Raw genomic sequence first — 19,661 nt, 5'->3', positions numbered from 1 at the left:
AGAGAACACAAGCAAGGGGAGTGTGAGAGGGAGAAGCAGGCTTCCTGTGGAGCAGGAAGCCCGATGCGGGGCTCGATCCCAGGACCCTGGGATCATGACCTGAGCCGAAGGCAGACGCTTAACGACTGAGCCACCCAGGCGCCCCTATTTTATTATTTTTTTAAAGTAAACTCCACCCCCAACGTGGGGCTCAAACTCATGACCCCAAGATCAAGAGTTGCATGCTCTACTGACTGAGCTAGCCAGGGATCCTAACAAAATTCCATTTTAATTAATATCTGAGTCAGTAATTCTACTTCAAGGACCCTATCCCAAATAATTAGAGAGCTGTACACATATGTATGTGCAAGGATATTTATTGCAGCAATATTTTTGAAAGCAACTTAAAATTCCCACAATAGAGACAAGCATAAATAAAGTATGGAACAAATCATACCATGGAATATTTTACAGCTGTTCAAAATTATGTGTTTGCAGAATACTCAATGATACGGGAAAATGCTTAAGCCATAAAGTTCGAAGTTAAAAAAAAACTAAGATATAAAACTGTACATGGAACAGGATTCCAAAATTTCAAATACAAAATACATATAGATACATATATACATATACCACAAATTGAAAAACAACTAAAAGAAAAATACATAAATGTTAATGCTTGTTATTTTATGCAGTGGGATTATGAGAGATTTTATTTTCTCATTTAAAGTTTTCTGTATTTTCCAATTTTCCCCAGAGTATCAGGTATTGCCTTTCACATTTAGAAAATAAATAAATGCTATTAATAAGGGGTTCCAAAAGATACAAATGTAAACACTGAGTGTCCTTTTTTTGTTTGTTTTATAAATGGCTAAATCTTCCAGCTAAGAAGTTTTTATTTCCAGTAGAAGTAGTACTCGTGTTTTTTCCTTGACTGGATTTGGATAGAGGATCCACTGCAACATACTTGATTTGGAAACCTCCTGCCGTCACTGAAGCATCACTTAGAAACTTCAAGGTCATGACATTTCCTGGGGAGGAGAGGGAACGCAAAAGAACAAAGATGTTACTCTGCTTTAATTTGGCTGGCAGTCCAAAGACTCATCATTCTTATAGGAGAATATAAAAAGTCATGAACCAGACTCCCAGAATTCAGAGTTGGATTCTCAAGCAGTGGAATCTGTGTTTCCTTTGCCAAGTGTAGTAGGGTGAGAGACTTTCCTATTTTCTCCTCTGGCCCTTTAAGCTGTCCTACAGGAAATTTTTCTATGCTGTTTTAAAAGGTATTCTTTATAGAAGGAACAGCCACTGAATTCAGGAGAATGTCAGGCCGTTTAAACCAGTGAGATATGGATGAATTATTTATAAATGATGTCAGGGCAACAAGCTTTACATTGTAAGAAACAAAGCCACAACACTAACTCCCTACTTTACACAGAGTACCTAAATACATTTTACCTGCATTTAAGACCAAAAATATGCTAAAAATAAGAAGTGAAAATCTATTATATAAAATAAAATATAGGAATATTTTTCTTTTTCACCAAGGAAAGGTCTTCTTCATCCACATCACAAATCCAGAATTCATTACAAAAAATCCCCACATGTATCAAATGCTAATGTTTGCCAAGCACAGCTTTAGGTGCCTTTCATCTATTAACTCATTTATTCCCCACAACATTATGAGGTGGATATTGTAAATATTTATTTTACAGGTGAAATTGAGGCATAGAGAGCCTGAGTGGCCTGCCCAAGGCTACAATGCTAAATTAGTGGCAGAACCAGGTTTGAGCCCCAGGAGTCTGGCTCCAGAGCTCATGCTCTTATCCACCACACTTTTCTCAGACTTGGAAGAGTTGCCTAAATTAAAAACAAACAAACAAAAAACAACATTTTACAGATTACTCAAGTGGTTAATATACAAATTGTCACTGTAGGGCTAGTGCCAATTTGGCAGCATCTATCGACATTTAAAATGAAATCACTTTTGACCCCAAAATTTCACTTCTAGGAATCTACTCTTAAAAAAAAAAAAATAGCACCACAAAGTAGAGGTTTAAAAATATCCAGTGAAATGTTGAATAGCGCAAGAAAAGAAAATCAGAAATAATCATCTTTAGGATGTTAAATATTGGTACATGACAAATAATGGTACATCCATACAGGGACCTACTAGGCAGTCATTAAAACAAATTTGAATGATCTACATACTGTATGCTGACTTGGAAATATGTCCATGATATCTGTGTATATCATGTTTATATAATACAGGAGAACACCTGGAAGTCATCCAATGCCTTTCTTGGGTGAGCAGAGATAAGGAGAGTGGGTATATTCTTACTTTATATACTATTTATTAAAGTGGTCTAGTTTATGGGTAGTTTTTAGTTCATTCATTTTCTGGTCTTGTTTTTTAATGTAAATATCCTGGCTGAATAAGCACATATTTAAGAAGAAAACTAGATCAAAATGTTAACAGCATTATACTTGACTTGGTAGGATTATACTTCAAATGTATTTTAAATCTTTTTCTATTTCTTGGTATCAATTTCCTCCTCTTGCTGTTTTGCTAAATCTTTGGCTGTTTTGTTTAACTGTGTTCTCTTCTGTGTGTTGATTGTTTCTCTTTGAATAATAAACTGTGTGCGGTTTTGTTGTTTGTTTTTTTTTTTCAGTTTCTTGCAGTTGTGTTAGAAAAACACTAATTTGATTATGCTTAAAGTAAGTTTTTTCTGTTTTAGACAAAACAAGAAAAAATGTCAAGTTTCAGGCTTTGATTCTCCCTGTTTCTTTCTTTTCTTTCTTTTTTTTTTAAATAGGATTCTCATCCCCCAACTACCTCCTATGGATGGTTCCTGTCTTCTTTTAACTTTCTGTTAATGTAAAATATGTTCTCAAGAAAAGAATGAGATAAACAGGTTTTTTTTAAATGTCTTTTTTTTTTTAAAGGTTTTATTTATTTATTTGACAGAGAGAGAGAGATAGCGAGAGCAGGAACACAAGCAGGGGGAGTGGGAGAGGGAGAAGCAGGCTTCCCGCCAAGCAGGGAGCCCGATGCGGGGCTCGATCCCAGGACCCTGGGATCATGACCTGAGCTGAAGGCAGACGCTTAACGACTGAGCCACCCAGGCGCCCTGAGATAAACATTTTAGTAGGCTGCCCTTACTAGGGAGATTGTAACAGAGAATGAATGAATAACTTTAAAGCAATTAATCATTCAAGGATTGAATAAGAAGTTCTGTATCTTGTAATATTGACGCATAAATGAGAATTTCATGAAAATTTCGTGCACTTCAAGGCTAGGCTGTGGGAGTAATTTAGCTAGTGGTATCTGAGCTTAAGGACCACTTAGAAATTACAATTCAGTGTATTTTGTTATTTTTAGTTGCAGAAACATTGTGATAATTTTATGACTTGGAAGAAAAATAGAGCAAGTAAGAATACCAACTACTAGTGCTGGGGATGGAAATAAAAATTAAAAAAGAAAAACACCTAAGAAAGTGAAGGTTCTTAGCCAGAAAATAGTGGTATGGGGCAATGGCAGTGATATTGCTTATGGAAATAAATATATACGACTACAAACTCATTTCTTGAGGTACATTGCATGGTGCAAAGTCACAAAAGTAATTGGCAGGAGTTAAAAAGATTTGGAACACATCGCCAACGATAGGTAGCCTTTTGAGATTTACTATACATAATTAGCATATTAAAAGCTCTCTGACATCTTCCAATAAAGATACCTGTTTAACATTGTTTAAACCAATGTTTCCCAAATTCACTTGACCTTAGTGTTCTTTTCTCATGCAACACCTATTAAAAATGTTTCATAGAACTGTTCTTCACAACACTCTGGAGAATGCTGTGTTAAGATAAAAATGCAGTTAAGTGTGATGTAAAATTTTTTCAGTGACAGAAGGTATTTTTAACAACTTTAATACTTCGGAAAATACTTTTCAATCCTTTATTGATGAAAAACTTTGTTTGTTTGTTTGTTTTTAACCACATTTTATGGAAGTCATAACCTACAGCAATATTCAGGGATTTGCAGGTGCAAGACCATCTCAGACTGCATTCCTGCACCTGATAAGTCTACACATTTTTGGTGTAAGGAGATGGCATGTCTTTAAGTATAAACACTGCATTTTACAAACTGGTAAGCTACATCTGTGCCAGTGGTTCCCTCAATTTTAAAAAGGAAATAGTAATAACTACTGGGTTCTTCACTTTCAGTGACACTATGAAAAAACAAATCATAGTCCTACGTCTCAATTTAGAGCCGTTACCTGTACTAACGATGTCTTCTGGAAGCTCATCCCCACAGTATCTGAAAGGGAATTTTTAAAAAGGAGAAGTCACACAAAAGACACAGCTATTGCAAGCAGCTCTGACCTGTAATTAAAGTGCTTTATTTTTCCTAAGTAATGGCTCGTTTTCCTATTATTTTATGTTTTTATTTTTTTTAAACTTGAATTTGTAAGGGAGAAGAGGGATTAAAACAAAGTTTTTTTGTGTCAAATAACCTCACAGTATAAATGAGATTCTTAGAAAAGAATATGTGGCATTTCTGTTCTATATACGTGCAAAACTATTTGTGTAGTAGACAATTTGAATCTATTTGGAAAAATTTTAAATTTGATTCTGATTAATCAGTTTTCTTCACGGTTAAAGAGGAATAGGTGTATGGCTGATGGTACTACTAATTTGAATTCTAGAGTAGACTGATCTAAATGTGGAAAATTATGTTGGACCTTACAAGAGGGATTGATTTTTATCTGAATTATGACTTGAAAGGAACTCCCTTGTACATTACATAAAAGGGAAGGATTTATCACATAATATAAATCCAATAAATAACAAATTAGTCTATTGAAAACCTTTTAAAAAACAGTATATTATTTTACCTAGGGCTGTAATTGATTTCTGAAACTAGGTTTAGAATGAAAATATCATCTTGACTCTCAAGGTAGGATGTCCACTCTTTCAACAAATACTTTGCTCTTAATTTCACCAACCCCGCTTCATCTCTTCTTCAGACTATGTTTTAAAACTATTTGTACTTTTTTTCTATAGCAGTAGTCCGTCAGCCAGAAAGCAAAATAAAACAAAGCAAAAACAATTTCCCTCCAAAAATTGTTGTTCATGTATGCAAGAAATGCCTTTCTTTCTCTTTGTGTTTAAGTTACACATTTCAAAGTCACAACAAACTACTGAGTCTATCATTTTTAATTGTCCTCACTACCATTTTCTTTCATTAAATTACTGTTGTGGATGATAGAAAATTGATAACTGATAGTCTATTGATAATGGATAGTCTCAGATGTGCGTTATTAAGTGGGGGGTTAAATCAATAAAACACATAATTAGATATGCTTTGATTTGTAATATTTTGTGAGACATTCAAAATTTAAACTATATTGAAGATTCAGGATGGCAACACAGATCTGTTGTGTCCCAGCATGTTGAAAAGCCAAGGGAGAAATATTAAGGAAAGGAGCACTTGTTTTTTATGGTAACGAAAGCTATTTTAAAGAAGATATCCATTGTACATTTAGGTAAATTTTATGAGAGAAGGGGCTATACTTTGTTTAATTCTTACATTCATAATGCTTAGCACAATACTTTGTACACAGAAGAGAGACAGTAATTACTGAATTTATAATTATTTTTAGGAGGTTGATAGAAATTAGAATACCTAAAAATCCCCAACAGATTTCTCAATTCACATGTGTCTTTTTTCTCCTATTGTTAGTTAAATACTGAGGTCTTTTTATTTTTTTATTTGTTTGAAAAGTTTTATTTATTTAAGTAATTTCTATACCCCACATGGGGCTTGAACTCACGACCCTGAGATCAAGAGTCACACGCTCTTCTGACTGAGCCAAACAGGCACCGTGAAGTCTTTTTAAATAGACTATTTAATTCTTACAACTTAACAGTAATCAAAAGGCAGCTGTCACTATTTTAATTATAAGAACATGCAGCAGCTTCACATACTAAGAAAAATCTTTGCTAAAAACAGATACGGTGTTGCAGGGGAGTAGAAATACTAGAAAATCAATAATGGGGAAACACGTACCTTCCCACAAAACCATGGACATCATCGTAACTGTCATATATTTCAACATAGTCAGCCAAGCAAGCTGGGTCATCTTCAAGGTCAAAGTCCAAAAAGCTCAGGTGAATACGTTGACCATACTTGAGTCTAATGTGCCAGTAACAGATCTGGTTATCTTCGTACTCATTTGGGAAGCCTGGAGATTTAAAAATTTGCTTTGGATCTGTAAAGACACCACCACACTCCTTTGCTGAAATGGATAAAACAAAAAAAAGAGAAGAAAGAAAGCATTAGAAAAAATATCCCTATTTTAAACTGATATGTACTTCTTAGTGCCTATTTATTACTTTTAATGAAATATTGAATATATATACTTACAGCTAAAGGATAAATGAATATTTTCATTATTCGTTGCTAAATTCTTTCAAATGAATATAGACTGAATTTTTTAAAAAATAAAATAACAAGAAAAAAATAGCAACTTAATAATTGTGCTCTTGTTCACTTTTTTTGCTTTTTATCTTTTCAGCTTAGAATGCACAAGCCTCAGGGCACCTGGCTGGCTCAGTCAGTGGAGCATGCGACTCTTGATCTCGGGGTTATGGGTTCAAGCCCCATGTTGGGTGTAGAGATTACTTAAAAATAATTTAAAAAAAAAAAAAGAATGTACAAGTCTCATGGGTATATGTTCATGTATTTTGATGAATATGTGTACCCCTGTTACCAACAGCCCAATCAAGATGGCTGGGATTTTGTCCTGTGGTGTCAACACTGTGTCCTCATGGACTTGGACATTTAGAATAATGAATCCAATAAATTCTGTTTGGAAAATCATTATAGAATTTCAGGATCACAAGGGACCTTGAAGGTCACTCTAATCCAGTTAAAAGGAATAATTTATAATCATTCTATACTCCTTTCACTGGTTTTAAACTAACACTTCAATCCTAGTATTTGAGGATTTGATGGAGACATTCATGTTTGTTTTTTTCAAGTCATTTATCATTTTATAGATTTCTGCCATGCCTTATAACCTGGTATGAGAACAAACAATCAAACAGCCTCTGCCAGAACCAGTGATTTTATAGTGTGACCTGGAGGGAAAAGTATGGAAAACCCCTGGTTAATTTTAATTTCAGATCAAGTAAGTGTCTACAGTCTAGAAACTCAAAAATAATGTGAATGGTGGTGGTGGTGACTGTGGGTAGCATTCGAAAACATTTTTCACTGAATCAGTCAGAGGCTTTTTCCAAGAATATTATCCTTTAACAGAGCTATTTAAAAAAATTGTGTTAGAATCCTAATGCCATAGAAGGTAAGGAAGCATATCTCCCTCAGGGCCGAAGAAGATCTTAGAATTTCTGACAGGGGAGTGACAGAAGAAGGTCAGGGATCTAGTCTGAGCTCTGTGACCACTCTATACTTCAGTTTTTTCATTGGTAAAGTAAAAATAATCATGCCTCTCCCATTACCTACCTCACAGCTTTATTCTAAGGATAGTAACATGGAAGAGAATGTCAGGGTGTTATGCAAAATGTAAGCTGTTCTTATTGCCTTGTTAAATATTATATGATACATAGTTTATACGTGTACATAAGCATGTTCAGTGCCAGTTTTTGGAGTGATTTGCTCTGTCCCATATAATCCTATCTTTGTTGTCTATTCCATTAGATTAGGAAACAATTCAAATATTGAACAATTTGTTTAGCTATTCAGCTCTATATTTTATTGATTAATTGATAGTCATTGGTTTATCTTTTTGATACCGTTATGATTTTTTCATTCCAATTAGTTTTCATTGAACTGTTCCTCTCCCAGTGCTAGTTCAGGCGGACCCCAATCCCCTTCAGGTTCACCACATCCTAAAAAATCAGCATGTCACTGAATCCAAAAGTAAGCTGAGACCTGAGTAAGAACAAGTCTCCCAGGATTCTGTACAAATAGTCCCAGAGTAAAAAGCCTCTATGAGAAACAAAAGCAATTTATAAAAATTTGTAAGTTAAGGTGGCGTCCTTATAAAAGGGCAAGGAAATACTCTAAGAACCTTTCCATTAGCACTTCTTTCTCTCCCCTAGATCTTGACCTTTGGAAATGATTGAATAGATGCTCAGAGATCCTAAAGCTTATCAAGCAAAGGAAGAATCAGAGAATATACTTGGAAATAGAAGTGACTCTTGAGAGTAAAAAGAAAGTTGCTTGTGTAAATATACTGACGAAAAAGGAAGAGGAAGAGGGAGGAAAAGAAGATATATGAACTATTAACAATAACTAGATATAGCACTAAATATAACATAGGTTTAATGTATGTCAAAGTGGTTTGAAAATTATAGCCCTATATAAATGCACTATACATATTTATTAATATTTTGTCTTAAGTGGGAATAGATGATGGCTCTAGGCAAAATTCTTTTCTACTTAGAATACACATTATTTTGAGATAAAGGTTAGTTACAAACATGAGAAACTATTCTCCAATGGTTAATATCATTGAATAATAAATTCTATAGTAATATGCTAGAACTTGACTATAACTCACTGTAACTTCTCCCTAGGGGCTTTCTTTTTTCTTTTTTTTTTTTAAAGATTTTATTTATTTGACAGAGAGAGCATAAGCAGAGGGAGAGAGAGGGAGAAGCAGGCTCCCTGCTGAGCAAGGAGCCCGATGTGGGACTCAATCCCAGGACCTTGGGATCATGACCTGGGACAAAGGCAGCCGCTTAACCGACTGAGCCACCCAGGCATCCCTCTGTAGGGGCTTTCTTATAAGGCAGATTGAAACAGGACAACACCTGAAGATGTTTGTGATCATAAATGGGAGACAGACTTGGTAACACATTATAATTCTTTGTAGTATCATTCTGGGGGAAATGCATCCAAAAAGAACAATCTATTTTTTCCTCCAAGAACATGAACAAAGAATAGCTCTTTATAGTCATTATGTTGAATTAATTTTCTCTTTAAAATTTTTCTAGCTACAATGAACCATGGGAAAATATGAATAAAAATATACTATATAATAATAACTAGTATATCCAGTATATAATTGTGAAAACAAACCATAGAGTGAGAGTTGCTTAGTTTGGAAGTTTAAGAATTTATGCACAGGGGCACCTGAGTGGCTCAGTCTGTTGGGCGTCTGCCTTCGGCTCAGGTCGTGATCCCAAGGTCCTGGAATTGAGCCCCGTGTCGGGCTCCCTGCTCTATGGGAGGCCTGCTTCTCCCTCTCCCCTTCCCCGCTGTGTTCCCTCTCTCTCTGTGTCTCTCTGTCGAATGAATAAATAAAATCTTAAAAAAAAATATGCACAAAAAGAAATTAGGGGAAGAGTTTATTTTGTCTCTTTTTTCCTCCATTCTATCAAAGGGGTAATTTTGAACAGTTAACATTTGGTAATATCACTTTGTTGTTTTAGCTAATTAACCGTGACAAATTTATAAACTGCTTTTTTTTTTTTTCCCTTTGTGGTCAGGAATAGAAAAAGATGTGGCATAGAAAAGACCTGAATCTGAGATCCTACCTGCCTGCTAATTATTGGATGTCTGATTTCGGTAAGTTATTTAAGCTCTTAGACTTTCAATTTCCTGATTTCTAAAACGGGTATACCAACAGCTCCTTGCAGAGTTGTTGTGAATACTGACTGTGGAAGAGGAGCAGCAGGGCGGGGTCTGGCCCAGCATAATCACTCCGTGTATCGTTGTTGTTATGAACAATCATCATCCCCAAGTTGATTTATCTCTGGAGGAAGGAACCATTTATATCTAATAACCTCTTGGTAACATGTAACTGTTTTGGCAAAGATAAAATTACTATTTGTAACAAACCATGCGGGTTGTAGCAATAGGCATCCCATCTTTCACTCCTATTAAGACGGACTCCATAATCAATAATACCAGTTTTTCCAAATCCACAGTTGGGCCCTGGTTTCACAATGGGGTATCCAACTCTGCCTTTGGCCATCCACCCAGCAGCACAGACATGAAATCCTGCAAGAGAAGGGAAGGATTATGGGCTAACTGGTAAACCCCCTCAGCTGAGTGAAGGTCATCTTAACAAAAGCAGCCCCTTCTCAGCTGCCCAAAGCCAGGTATGTAAAAGGAGGGAAAACTGTTTTCTTTCTTTTCTTTTGATTTTGTTGAAAAACCCTTTTCTTAAAAAAGAAAATAAAGTTTGAATACATATAAAATGTAACATCTGACTTTTACTAGAAAATGACGTCTTACTTGAAAAAAAAAAAAGAGGCAGGTGGACTGGAAATCATAATACCATGGATATGAAAATAATCCAAGTTCAGAGCTGGCTTCTTTTCAGCATTGGCCTATCTATTGCCATGAAATAATTTCTGAAATTACCATCGATCCTGGAAGGCAATTTTTTTTCAAATGATAATTTTTTAAAAGATTTTTATTTATTTATTTGTCAGAGAGAGAGAGAGCACAAACAGGGGGAGCAGCAGAGGGAGAGGGAGAAGCAGGCTTCCCGCGGAGCAGGGAGTCTGCTTCTCCCTCTGACCCTCTTCCCTCTCGTGCTCTCTGTCTCTCATTCTCTCTCTCTCAAATTAAAAAAAAAAAATTTGCTAATATTTTTAAAAATTTGAATAAGCATACATGTGCTCATAAATTTTGAACAAAGCCTCGGCCCTGTTTTCCTTGCCCAGCTTCAGAGGCTGTTTAAATATTTGCCACTGCCATCCAAGAGTGGTTTTACTGGAGGTCCAGGACAGCCAGTAATGGCCCCGGCCTTTGTAGCCATTGTTCTAGTTACTGCGTTCCAGTTACACACAGCCCTGTGGGTCTAGACTGAGCAATGTGCTGGGGAGACTTTGGGGATTTTTAGAGAACAGTTTTATTTTTATCCTGAGTAATATATAATAATAGCATATATTATATATGCTATATTTTATATTTTATATATAGCATATATTATATATGCTATATATATTATATAAGCTATATATAGCTTATATATATGTATATAATAGCATAAGCTTTGCCAGGTATTTTTTTTTAATCAGCAAAGGGGTTTCTTCAATGGAGAAGAGAGTTCTGAATGGGGGTGGCCTTTTGGATTCTCCTATATATCCACCTGTAAAACCACCAGGAGAGATGGTCATGGTGCATTTTTATTTTATTTTATTTTATTTTATTATTTTTTTCAAAGATTTTTTTTATTTATTTATTTGAGACAGAGAGAATGAGAGACAGAAAGCATGAGAGGGAGGAGGGTCAGAGGGAGAAGCAGACTCCCTGCCGAGCAGGGAGCCAGATGCGGGACCCGATCCCGGGACTCCAGGATCATGACCCGAGCCGAAGGCAGTCGCTTAACCAACTGAGCCACCCAGGCGCCCTATTTTATTATTTTTTTTAAGAAAGAACTAGCACTAGTTAATTACTGTGTTTGCACCAGGTCTCCTGACATCATCTTCTTAGTTTCTTCTTCCTGCCATCTTATAACCTGCTTATCTTCCTTGTGATCCTAAAGTACAAATGCATTCTCCCACTGACCTTAAAGACATTGGGAAAAAAAGGGGCATCTGGGTGGCACAGTGGGTTAAGTGTCTGACTCTTGGCTTTGGTTGGGTTTGTGATCTCAGGGTTGTGAGATGGAGACCTGCCTGGGGCTCCGTGCTCAGTGTGGAGTTTGCTTGGGACACTCTCTCTCCCTCTCCCTTTACCCCTCCCTTACCTCCCCCGCATGGGGGCATGCTTGCTCGTTCTCTCTCTCAAATAAATAAATCTTTAAAAAAATATTTTGAAAAAAAAAAGCCACTAAATTCAGTATTTCTTCTACCAATCAAATTTCTTTGTAAAACTCAACATAGTAACATTTAATAGCTGAGGAAACCCATATTCAGAAGTTAAGATAGAACAGTATTAAAAATGAATAGAAATGGCATTAAAATTAATGAGGAATTAAAATGATGTTGAGATAATGATATCTTTGTTTTTTGACTTCTATTATATTAGCTCACAATGGGTTGTGACCCCAAATAAGTTGCTAGCACTAAGAACTTTCCACTGGCTCTAGGCAGAGAAGATGGGAGAAGCCAGAGAGCAGAGATGTCATAGGGGCTTAGAGAACCATTGGAAGGACTGGAGAGAGAAATCTTATGAAGGGGTTACAGAAAAGAAGGGATTTTTTTTTTCCCACCAAAGGTGAAAAAGAAGGAAAATCACTGTCAAATTAGTTACCAATTTTTCTGGCTGCCTCTAGTTGCTTGTAGGTGGCGAGTTGGCCGCCTTCATATTCGCACACTGCCTTGGCTTCTGCGTAGGTGAGCTTGTATTTGCCAGACCGAGCTTCTCTGTGGTACACACCTGCTGCTTGTTCTGTGAATTCACAAAATGTTGTAAATATGCTATGATCCATTCTTGTGGAACAAGGGAAATTTTGTGGCTTCATCTAAAAGATTGCGTCAGCTATTGTTCCTGCCAAAGAGTTTCCTGGGTCAGTGGCCTCGGGTGGCTAAGTTTTCATTGTTAGAAAGCTTTGAAAAAAAATATGAATGAGGGGAATTTTAGGGGAATTTGGGGACATAGCAGAAACTTGAGGCTAAATTATGTTTCTGAACTGATGGCCTGAATGAAAGCTGTAAGACAACATTGTATTTCTAAACTATCAAAAGGTGACAAAGTTTTGACTTTTTTGGGCTTTGTTTTAAATCAAATAAAAACTTGGAAAGGTAAACAATAGGGGGGAAAAGGAGGTGAAGGCAAAAGAAACCGATGAAAATTGATCCATTATGTAGGCTCACAATGATGGAGGAAAATAATCCAAAATATCCATTTGAGGGAAATGACTAATGCAATATAATGGAGAATTTAGTAAACAAATCAAAAACTGAGGAAAGGTTTAAAGAATCCAAAGCAAATAAATACTGCGTTAAGGAAAAAAAAAAAAGATTCAAACACAGCGGAGAAAAAATTGGGCACACTGAGCTACCAGTTGCTAAATTCTTTATCTGGTTTGTCTTTTTTAGTTCACATGTTGTTCCCAGCATATTTTAGGAAGTAAGTCATAAATGAGTTGTCTTCCAGTAGATCACTGTTTAAATTGTTTTGAGTTTGGAGTGCATTTTGCCATAGAGACAATGTGAAAATTTTTCCAGGACGATAATCATAACATTAACTGTCATCGTTCTGTGTAGACTATCAGATTATGGTTAAGTCTTTGTACCCTGACCTGTACAATCAGCCACCATTAAGATCATTTCTGATGAGAACACATATTCCTTGGCATGCAGCAAGACATGAATCCAGTAGTAGTAGAAATGTCATTGCTCACTGTCTTCCCCAAGCTAAAGTTGACACTCCCACAGTTCAATAGGAGATGCTGCTTGGCACCTTCCCTGTTTCTCTGGACTGCAAGGGATCCTGTTCTTACATGTTATATGCACTTATGCACTGAAGACCTTAGTCAATCTGATGCTCATAGGTCAGGGAACACAAGGAACATCAAAGTTATCTTCCTTAATACAGGAAGTTATCTTCCTGTTTGAAAGTCACCTACTGCTCAGGTGTTCTTCATATTGGTAAAGCCTCATTAACTAAACTTTCGCTAGTTTCCAATTTGGTTATTTTGAGAATATACCATGAGGTTTACTAAGTACTGTGGATCAAGTCCTCTTCTCAGGCAACTTGGACACTAGTGGGCAATGGAAGTACTTTTATTTTGAAGTATAAGAGTACTAAGGCTTTTAGTAGAGAAGGGAGACATGTTGAACTTACTTATGTACCATATTAGAGATTATCAAAAATGTTAAAAGTGTATCTATTCCCTGAGAAGATAGACTAAGATCTTTATTAGTAGGAATTATTTTAATGTCTGCAAATGTTTCTCAAACTAAGATTTCCTTGTCTTTTACTCCCTAATCAAAATATGACATTCATAGGGAAAAAATTAATTAACAGAGAGGTTTTTGAAAAATAATTTTAAGTTTTCTCCCCAGTAATTTTTCTTAGATTTTTGGTACTAGAACTCATCTAGTAATAAGATAGTAACTTACATGGTAGAAAAGTATATGCTATCATTTTAAATTCATTAAATAATACTAATATTCTACATTTTTCCTGAAAGAGTGACAAACTTCCTATTATTTTGCCTTATGAGCAGTTGAGAACTCTGGTACGTATTTGACAATTGTAAGCACACATTTATTTGAAAGTATTCCTCAATTCAGAATTTTAAACTACCAAGATGATCCTTTGTACAATGAGTCCTAATTTTAAAAGTTTTACCTTTCAGAAGGAATAATAATTTATTCATTTTTAGAGTCCCTAGTTATTCATTAAAACTGAGTATTTAACCACTACTTTTTTTTCTGTTAGCATAGGACAACAGTAGCATGTTGGCTCTAGTTTCTCCTCCTGGTTCTTCACTGGACGAGTTGTGTAACCTTGTACAAATTACTGCCTACACCTCGGTGTCTTCTTCTATCAAATGGGAATAATGATAGCTATTTTGGGAATAAATAAATCATTAAAACCCGCAAGCATAACTTCTGAATCCTAGTAGGAGCTCGTGATAATGTTACTTGTCCTTCTTCTTTTTTAGATTCAGTACAATGGCTGAAAAAAATTGCTTATCTGTGCAGTTTTGATTTTCACCATCTATGTAAATTAATTGAAGTGTCTTGTCCTTGTTATTAAAAAAAAATTACGATTTAAGGAATAGTAATTACTATTTAAGGAACTGGCAGATAACGGAGTTAAAAATGAACCTTAGCGGTCCCCTACTTTGACCTTCTCGTTTTACTAGGGAGCTGAGACAGAGTTTGAAGTACCTTGTTCGTGCTAGTTGTTAGCATATTCCTGCCTTCCTATCCAATTCTCTTCCTTCTCTAAATAGTTTTTAATACCATATTGACCTAACCAACTGTAAACAATTTGTGTTAGGCTGACTGGTCAATAATTTGTCTGAGATTGAAGCAATTTGCAATTACCCTGAGCCTCAGATTTGCAGCCTACTATTAACATTTGGGTGTGCTCCTCTCTACCTCTAGGACAGAACTTCTATTGTCCATGTTCAATTTTTGTAATATACAGCATCACTTTAAAAAAAAAAAAACCAGCACCAAAATGCTTGATCATTAGAGAGTTTGACAGCGTTTCAAGGTTTATGCATGCGGATTTAACTCATACTAGCTTTATGGCAGTTTTTTCCATTTCTAACAAATGTGTGTATATTTCCTAAGATTGGTAATGTGCAAGGAAAATAAACAAAGAGACTTGTTCACTCCTCGAAAAAGTCCCAGACCCCATCTTGGCCAAATGGATCGCACTGTTCAGCACAAAACTAGTTCACTGGCTCAAGCTGAAGAAAGAGGGGGCAAGGCGGTGCATTGCAAATCGAGCTTTTTAATGAAATCCGCATGGCTGCAGTTATTACCAGAGAGAAACATGCTGAAAGGGAAAATATTCCACAACCATGTGCTGCTTAGCAAGCATTAGAACAAGATCTAGGTTAATTTTGCTTTCTCTGTATTTCTTTATTTTATACAAGAATTTGTCAATTTTCTTCTCGAGTAATTCAAAATTTTTTCACTATCAAACACAGTAATGAACATAAAGCAACATTAATTTGTGTCATGAGAAAGTGTTGTTTAGAGTACTATACAGGGTATTTTGGGTTTTCCCTATTTGGCCTTTTTTGGTCTATTGTTTATAGTCACGTTAGGCGCATGTCATTCCTTACATTTAACAAAGCAAAACAACAAAAGAAACTTTCCTGGTCTAACAAAAGGGGTAGAAAAGTATTTATATGGATAGGTCAAACAAAAGGAATCAAAGTGGTGAGACTCCGTTCAGAAATACAAGCCTTTTTCATTTGTTTTATATTACAAGCTGGCTTTGCATCAAGCTAGTCAAAAGATGTTTGGAAAAAGCAAGATATACATTACAGGTCAGATACACAGGCAAATGATTATAAAGTCATTGTATATTCCAATTTTACCTGTTACATTTCTGTTATAATTACCTGCTATGAAATCTGAACGCAAATGCATTGAAGTAAAAACAAAATATGGTGTTTTTATTTTGCTAAACTTTCTCTACTATATACCATCACATCTGCTTTGAAAAATATTTTCTCATATGGAATATAGATATTAACTTCTATTTTCTACTGAATAGTTCACTTTATTAAAAAAATCTATTTTTTTAATTTTAGAAGGCAAGAACAGTTTTTTTTTAAAAAGGCACATGCATTCTAAAAGCTGTTTTTCCTCAGCATTTTCTTTGAAAACATCAGTCTTGAACAGAACAAAAAAGTTTCCTGCTTCTATTCACTTCTCCACTAATTCAAAGAAGTAACGTCCCCAAGAAGCTCATGAGTGAAGTTTCTTACCGAGCCATATGGAGTTATGAAAAATTCCATTCTTGAATCCCCATCCGTGAGCCTCTTCCCACAGCAGGACAAATAAGTAAGCTAAGATGATCATATCTCAGTTGTAGAGAAGTAATAGCCTGTTAGGGGCTGTCCAGGATAAGTTCTCAGAGCAGAGGCTGAAATGTGACTGAAACATCTGGTTTCCACATCTTTTAAATGGTTTTTTTGGACTGTGAGGTCAGCAAGTCCTCTCCAATGGCGTTTTTCACTGTAGTGTTACACAATTAACTCAGTGTCTGAAGCAAATCCTCTGACTCATTTGCATTGGCAACCAAAACTAAGGATATAGAATGATCATCTACATTTTAAAATTCATCTACTCAGAAAGTGGTTCACTAATTCTGTCTGTCACAGACATTTTTCTATTAGGAAGTTTGTGTAACTTGGTGTAGATTCAGCAGTGATTAAAACAAAAACAAAAAACTTCAGTAGGGATTTTAAGAGAAACCCTGAGTGTCTTATTTGCAGTAAGTCAATTCTGGAGTGTGGGGTTTAGGCTTAAACACTAATCTTGGACTTGATGCTGGTAATGTTACTGTAATTTTCCCTAAACATTGCCAAGCTTGTATAGAAAATTTAAAACAAAGGTGTGCATAGTTTGGCACACTCTCAACTGTCTGCAGTGATGTGGGATGTCTTTGCCTTCTGTCTGTGTTTGTCCTGGGTGGATCTGTTGCAGTCCTTGGCTTATTGTGGTCAGCAGGTAAATACATCAACTTCCAGAAAAATAGCTCCATTTCAGAGCTTTAGGACATTCCAGCAACTTTGGGGTACCTTATTATATTAACACAAATTTCCCCACATGACAAATCCTTGAAGTTGGGGGAGAAAGATGGGTGGGTAGATAGAGTTAATAAGAATATGGCCGTAGCTTCCCCAAACCACTCTAACTTTGAGGATGATCAAAACAAAAAGTAATCATTATTAGTAGTAAAATCACCATGCCTTGAAACAGCCCACGCTTTCCACTCCTTTTGTGTAGGGTCTGTGGGTCTAGTGATAGCCCCCACTGCTCAATGCTAGTGGCATCTCCTGTTGATTGACAGTCATTTGGGGGCAACGTTTGCCTCTCTTTCTTTACATCATTCTTTGCTGTTTAGTTTTTCTACTCTTGCTGCCAAATTGCTTTCCATTTGCCCTCATATTCATTTTTCTCATGCTTTCTTAGTCCCGCCAGTGATATTGGAATCCTTTGAAAATGCCAACTTTCTGGACTCGCCCGGTCTGAAGTTAGCCTAGAATCCCCCGAGGCATCTTTGCGCTGAACATTGAAGACTTGCTCTCATCTCTCCTGGAAAGAGCAGTTGTGGGGATGTAGTCTGAGGGTACAAAATTCACTGGATGCTCACTGAAGTATGTATAAAATTATTAGGGTTCAGAATCTCTATTTTGGCCCCCCAGCAAATGAGAAATAAGGGAATTATATCCCAACTCACGGATAGGGTTAGAGAGTATCGATTTGGTGCAAAAGAGATATAGTCTAGACCACATGGGTGTGACTGTGAAGAACACAGGCGTGGTCAGAGAGAAACAGGGTGAATAGATAGTTGGAAGGAGCAAGCCATGGTATTGCTCTGGAAAGTAGAATTATATGAGTATTTTAAGTTTGTGGTTTAGGAAGTAAATATAACTGAACTTGAGCAAGGCTGCAGCAAAACCATTGCGGCTTCCCCATTCTTTGCCTGGTTACATTTCTCTGACTGTGCCTTCTGCATTTCTTTGAAGTACCCAATTTCCCCTGGCTCTCATTTATCAAAAATTACTCTGAGGAAAGGGTTGGAAATTAATCTTTGCTTAGGTCAAATAACTAACAACAAATACCCATCTTTGTTTATTTGCATTTTAATGAAGCTCCAAGTATAGGAAGGTATGAATGTTCGTTTTGTTTTAACATAAACATTTATTATTATTATTTTTTTAAAGATTTTATTTATTTATTTGACGGAGAGAGAGACAGCGAGAGAGGGAACACAAGCAGGGGGAGTGGGAGAGGGAGAAGCAGGCTTCCCGCTGAGCAGGGAGCCCAATGCGGGGCTCGATCCCAGGACCCCAGGATCACGACCCGAGCCGAAGGCAGACGCCCAACTGACTGAGCCACCCAGGCGCCCCAATTAACGTGAACACTTAATGATTGCTTTGATAGACTAGCCCAATCCAGGTAGAGGACTTCTTTTGTTCTCTCCCAACTCCCCAAAGTACAAATATTTCCCCTTACGTCTGTACAATATTTGGAAACTCTGTCCTCCCTTTCATCAAGCAAATAGAAAAGAGTGCCTAATAGATGTGGTCTCTGGTTTTGAGGGGGTGTTCATTTCTATTGTGGGAGAAAAGAGGAAGGTGAGGTTTTTATATGGAAAAATGTAGTGGGTATGGGTGGGAATCAAGGGGAAGACAAGTGGGAGAAGAGTAGCAAAGGGAGTGTGGTCTATGAACTTACCTTGGAAGTTGCCTAAGATAAGTAGGTACCCCCTGCCCGACTCTCAGTGCACACTATCCAGGGTGTGTCTGGGGAGCAGACAGAAGATACACTTCTAAATTTCCTTTCAAGGGCTCAGCAGACTGCCAGTCACATGCTCTACCTTCTTAGTTGAATGCCGTGCCACACCTGCCGGCTCCCAGTCTCTTGATCTGCCCATCCCAGGGTGTACAGTGGCTCCTTTTGCACCTGTCAGTTATTGGCTGAAAACCCAGCAGCACTTTTCTTTCCTTTCCTTTCCTTTCCTTTCCCTTCTTTTTTTGCAAAGGCAACTCCCCTTTTGGTAGCTTTTCCACAATGTTCCAATACCCATACATCTAAGCAGCTACTAGATACCTAAAAACATGATGGAGAGAACTTCAGATCAGATTTGAGCTAAGACTGAGCTGAACAAGTTTGAGATCTCCTAAGCCAGCACAGTGGTTTAGTGATGTCACTATTATACAAACTTAAAAAAAATAAGACCATAATGCAGAATTTCAAATATTTGTCAGAGGATGAGAGGAGGCATATTAAATTTTTTTTGATAAGCTTAGTCTCAGCTGACAGGAAGAAGGTATGGAGAAATGTCAGGTGGTTGTGTACTGGGGGAGAAAAGGAAAAGAGGAAAGAGATATTCTAAGAGATAACATACAGATGTGATTATACTTTAAAAAGACTGGATTTGATTAGCAAGACATTGTAGGAAAATGTCATTCTTTGGCCATAGTATGAAAACTAAAACATAAATTATATCATTTTAGGGGCACCTGGGTGGCTCAGTTGGTTAA

General features: G+C 36.6%; 1 protein-coding gene across 1 annotated transcript; it reads right to left on the bottom strand.

Moving 5' to 3' along the window:
- Window positions 1-204: 204 nt before the first annotated feature.
- TNFAIP6 (TNF alpha induced protein 6) lies at window positions 205-16,524 on the bottom strand. Its single transcript, XM_021703094.1, has 6 exons — window positions 16,374-16,524; window positions 12,221-12,358; window positions 9,854-10,015; window positions 6,056-6,284; window positions 4,263-4,303; window positions 205-1,010 (listed from the first exon to the last, which is right to left on the bottom strand). The coding sequence occupies exons 1-6, from the start codon at window positions 16,465-16,467 to the stop codon at window positions 841-843; spliced, it is 834 nt and encodes a 277-aa protein (XP_021558769.1). The 5' UTR covers window positions 16,468-16,524; the 3' UTR covers window positions 205-840.
- Window positions 16,525-19,661: the final 3,137 nt, after the last annotated feature.

Source organism: Neomonachus schauinslandi, chromosome 3, assembly GCF_002201575.2.
Source record: "Neomonachus schauinslandi chromosome 3, ASM220157v2, whole genome shotgun sequence".
Taxonomy (NCBI): Eukaryota; Metazoa; Chordata; class Mammalia; order Carnivora; family Phocidae; genus Neomonachus; species Neomonachus schauinslandi.
This window is presented reverse-complemented; position numbering and strand designations above follow the sequence as displayed.

Bases quoted from the DNA above. Each gene is read 5' to 3' on its own strand.
- TNFAIP6 (XM_021703094.1), bottom strand. From the start codon at position 16,467: ATGATCATCTTAGCTTACTTATTTGTCCTGCTGTGGGAAGAGGCTCAC. The intron at 6,285-9,853 runs GTTTGTTACAAA...TATCCATTTCAG, and splicing joins CTATTGCTACAACCCGCATG to CAAAGGAGTGTGGTGGTGTC. The intron at 1,011-4,262 runs GTAACGGCTCTA...TCTCCTCCCCAG, and splicing joins AGAAGACATCGTTAGTACAG to GAAATGTCATGACCTTGAAG.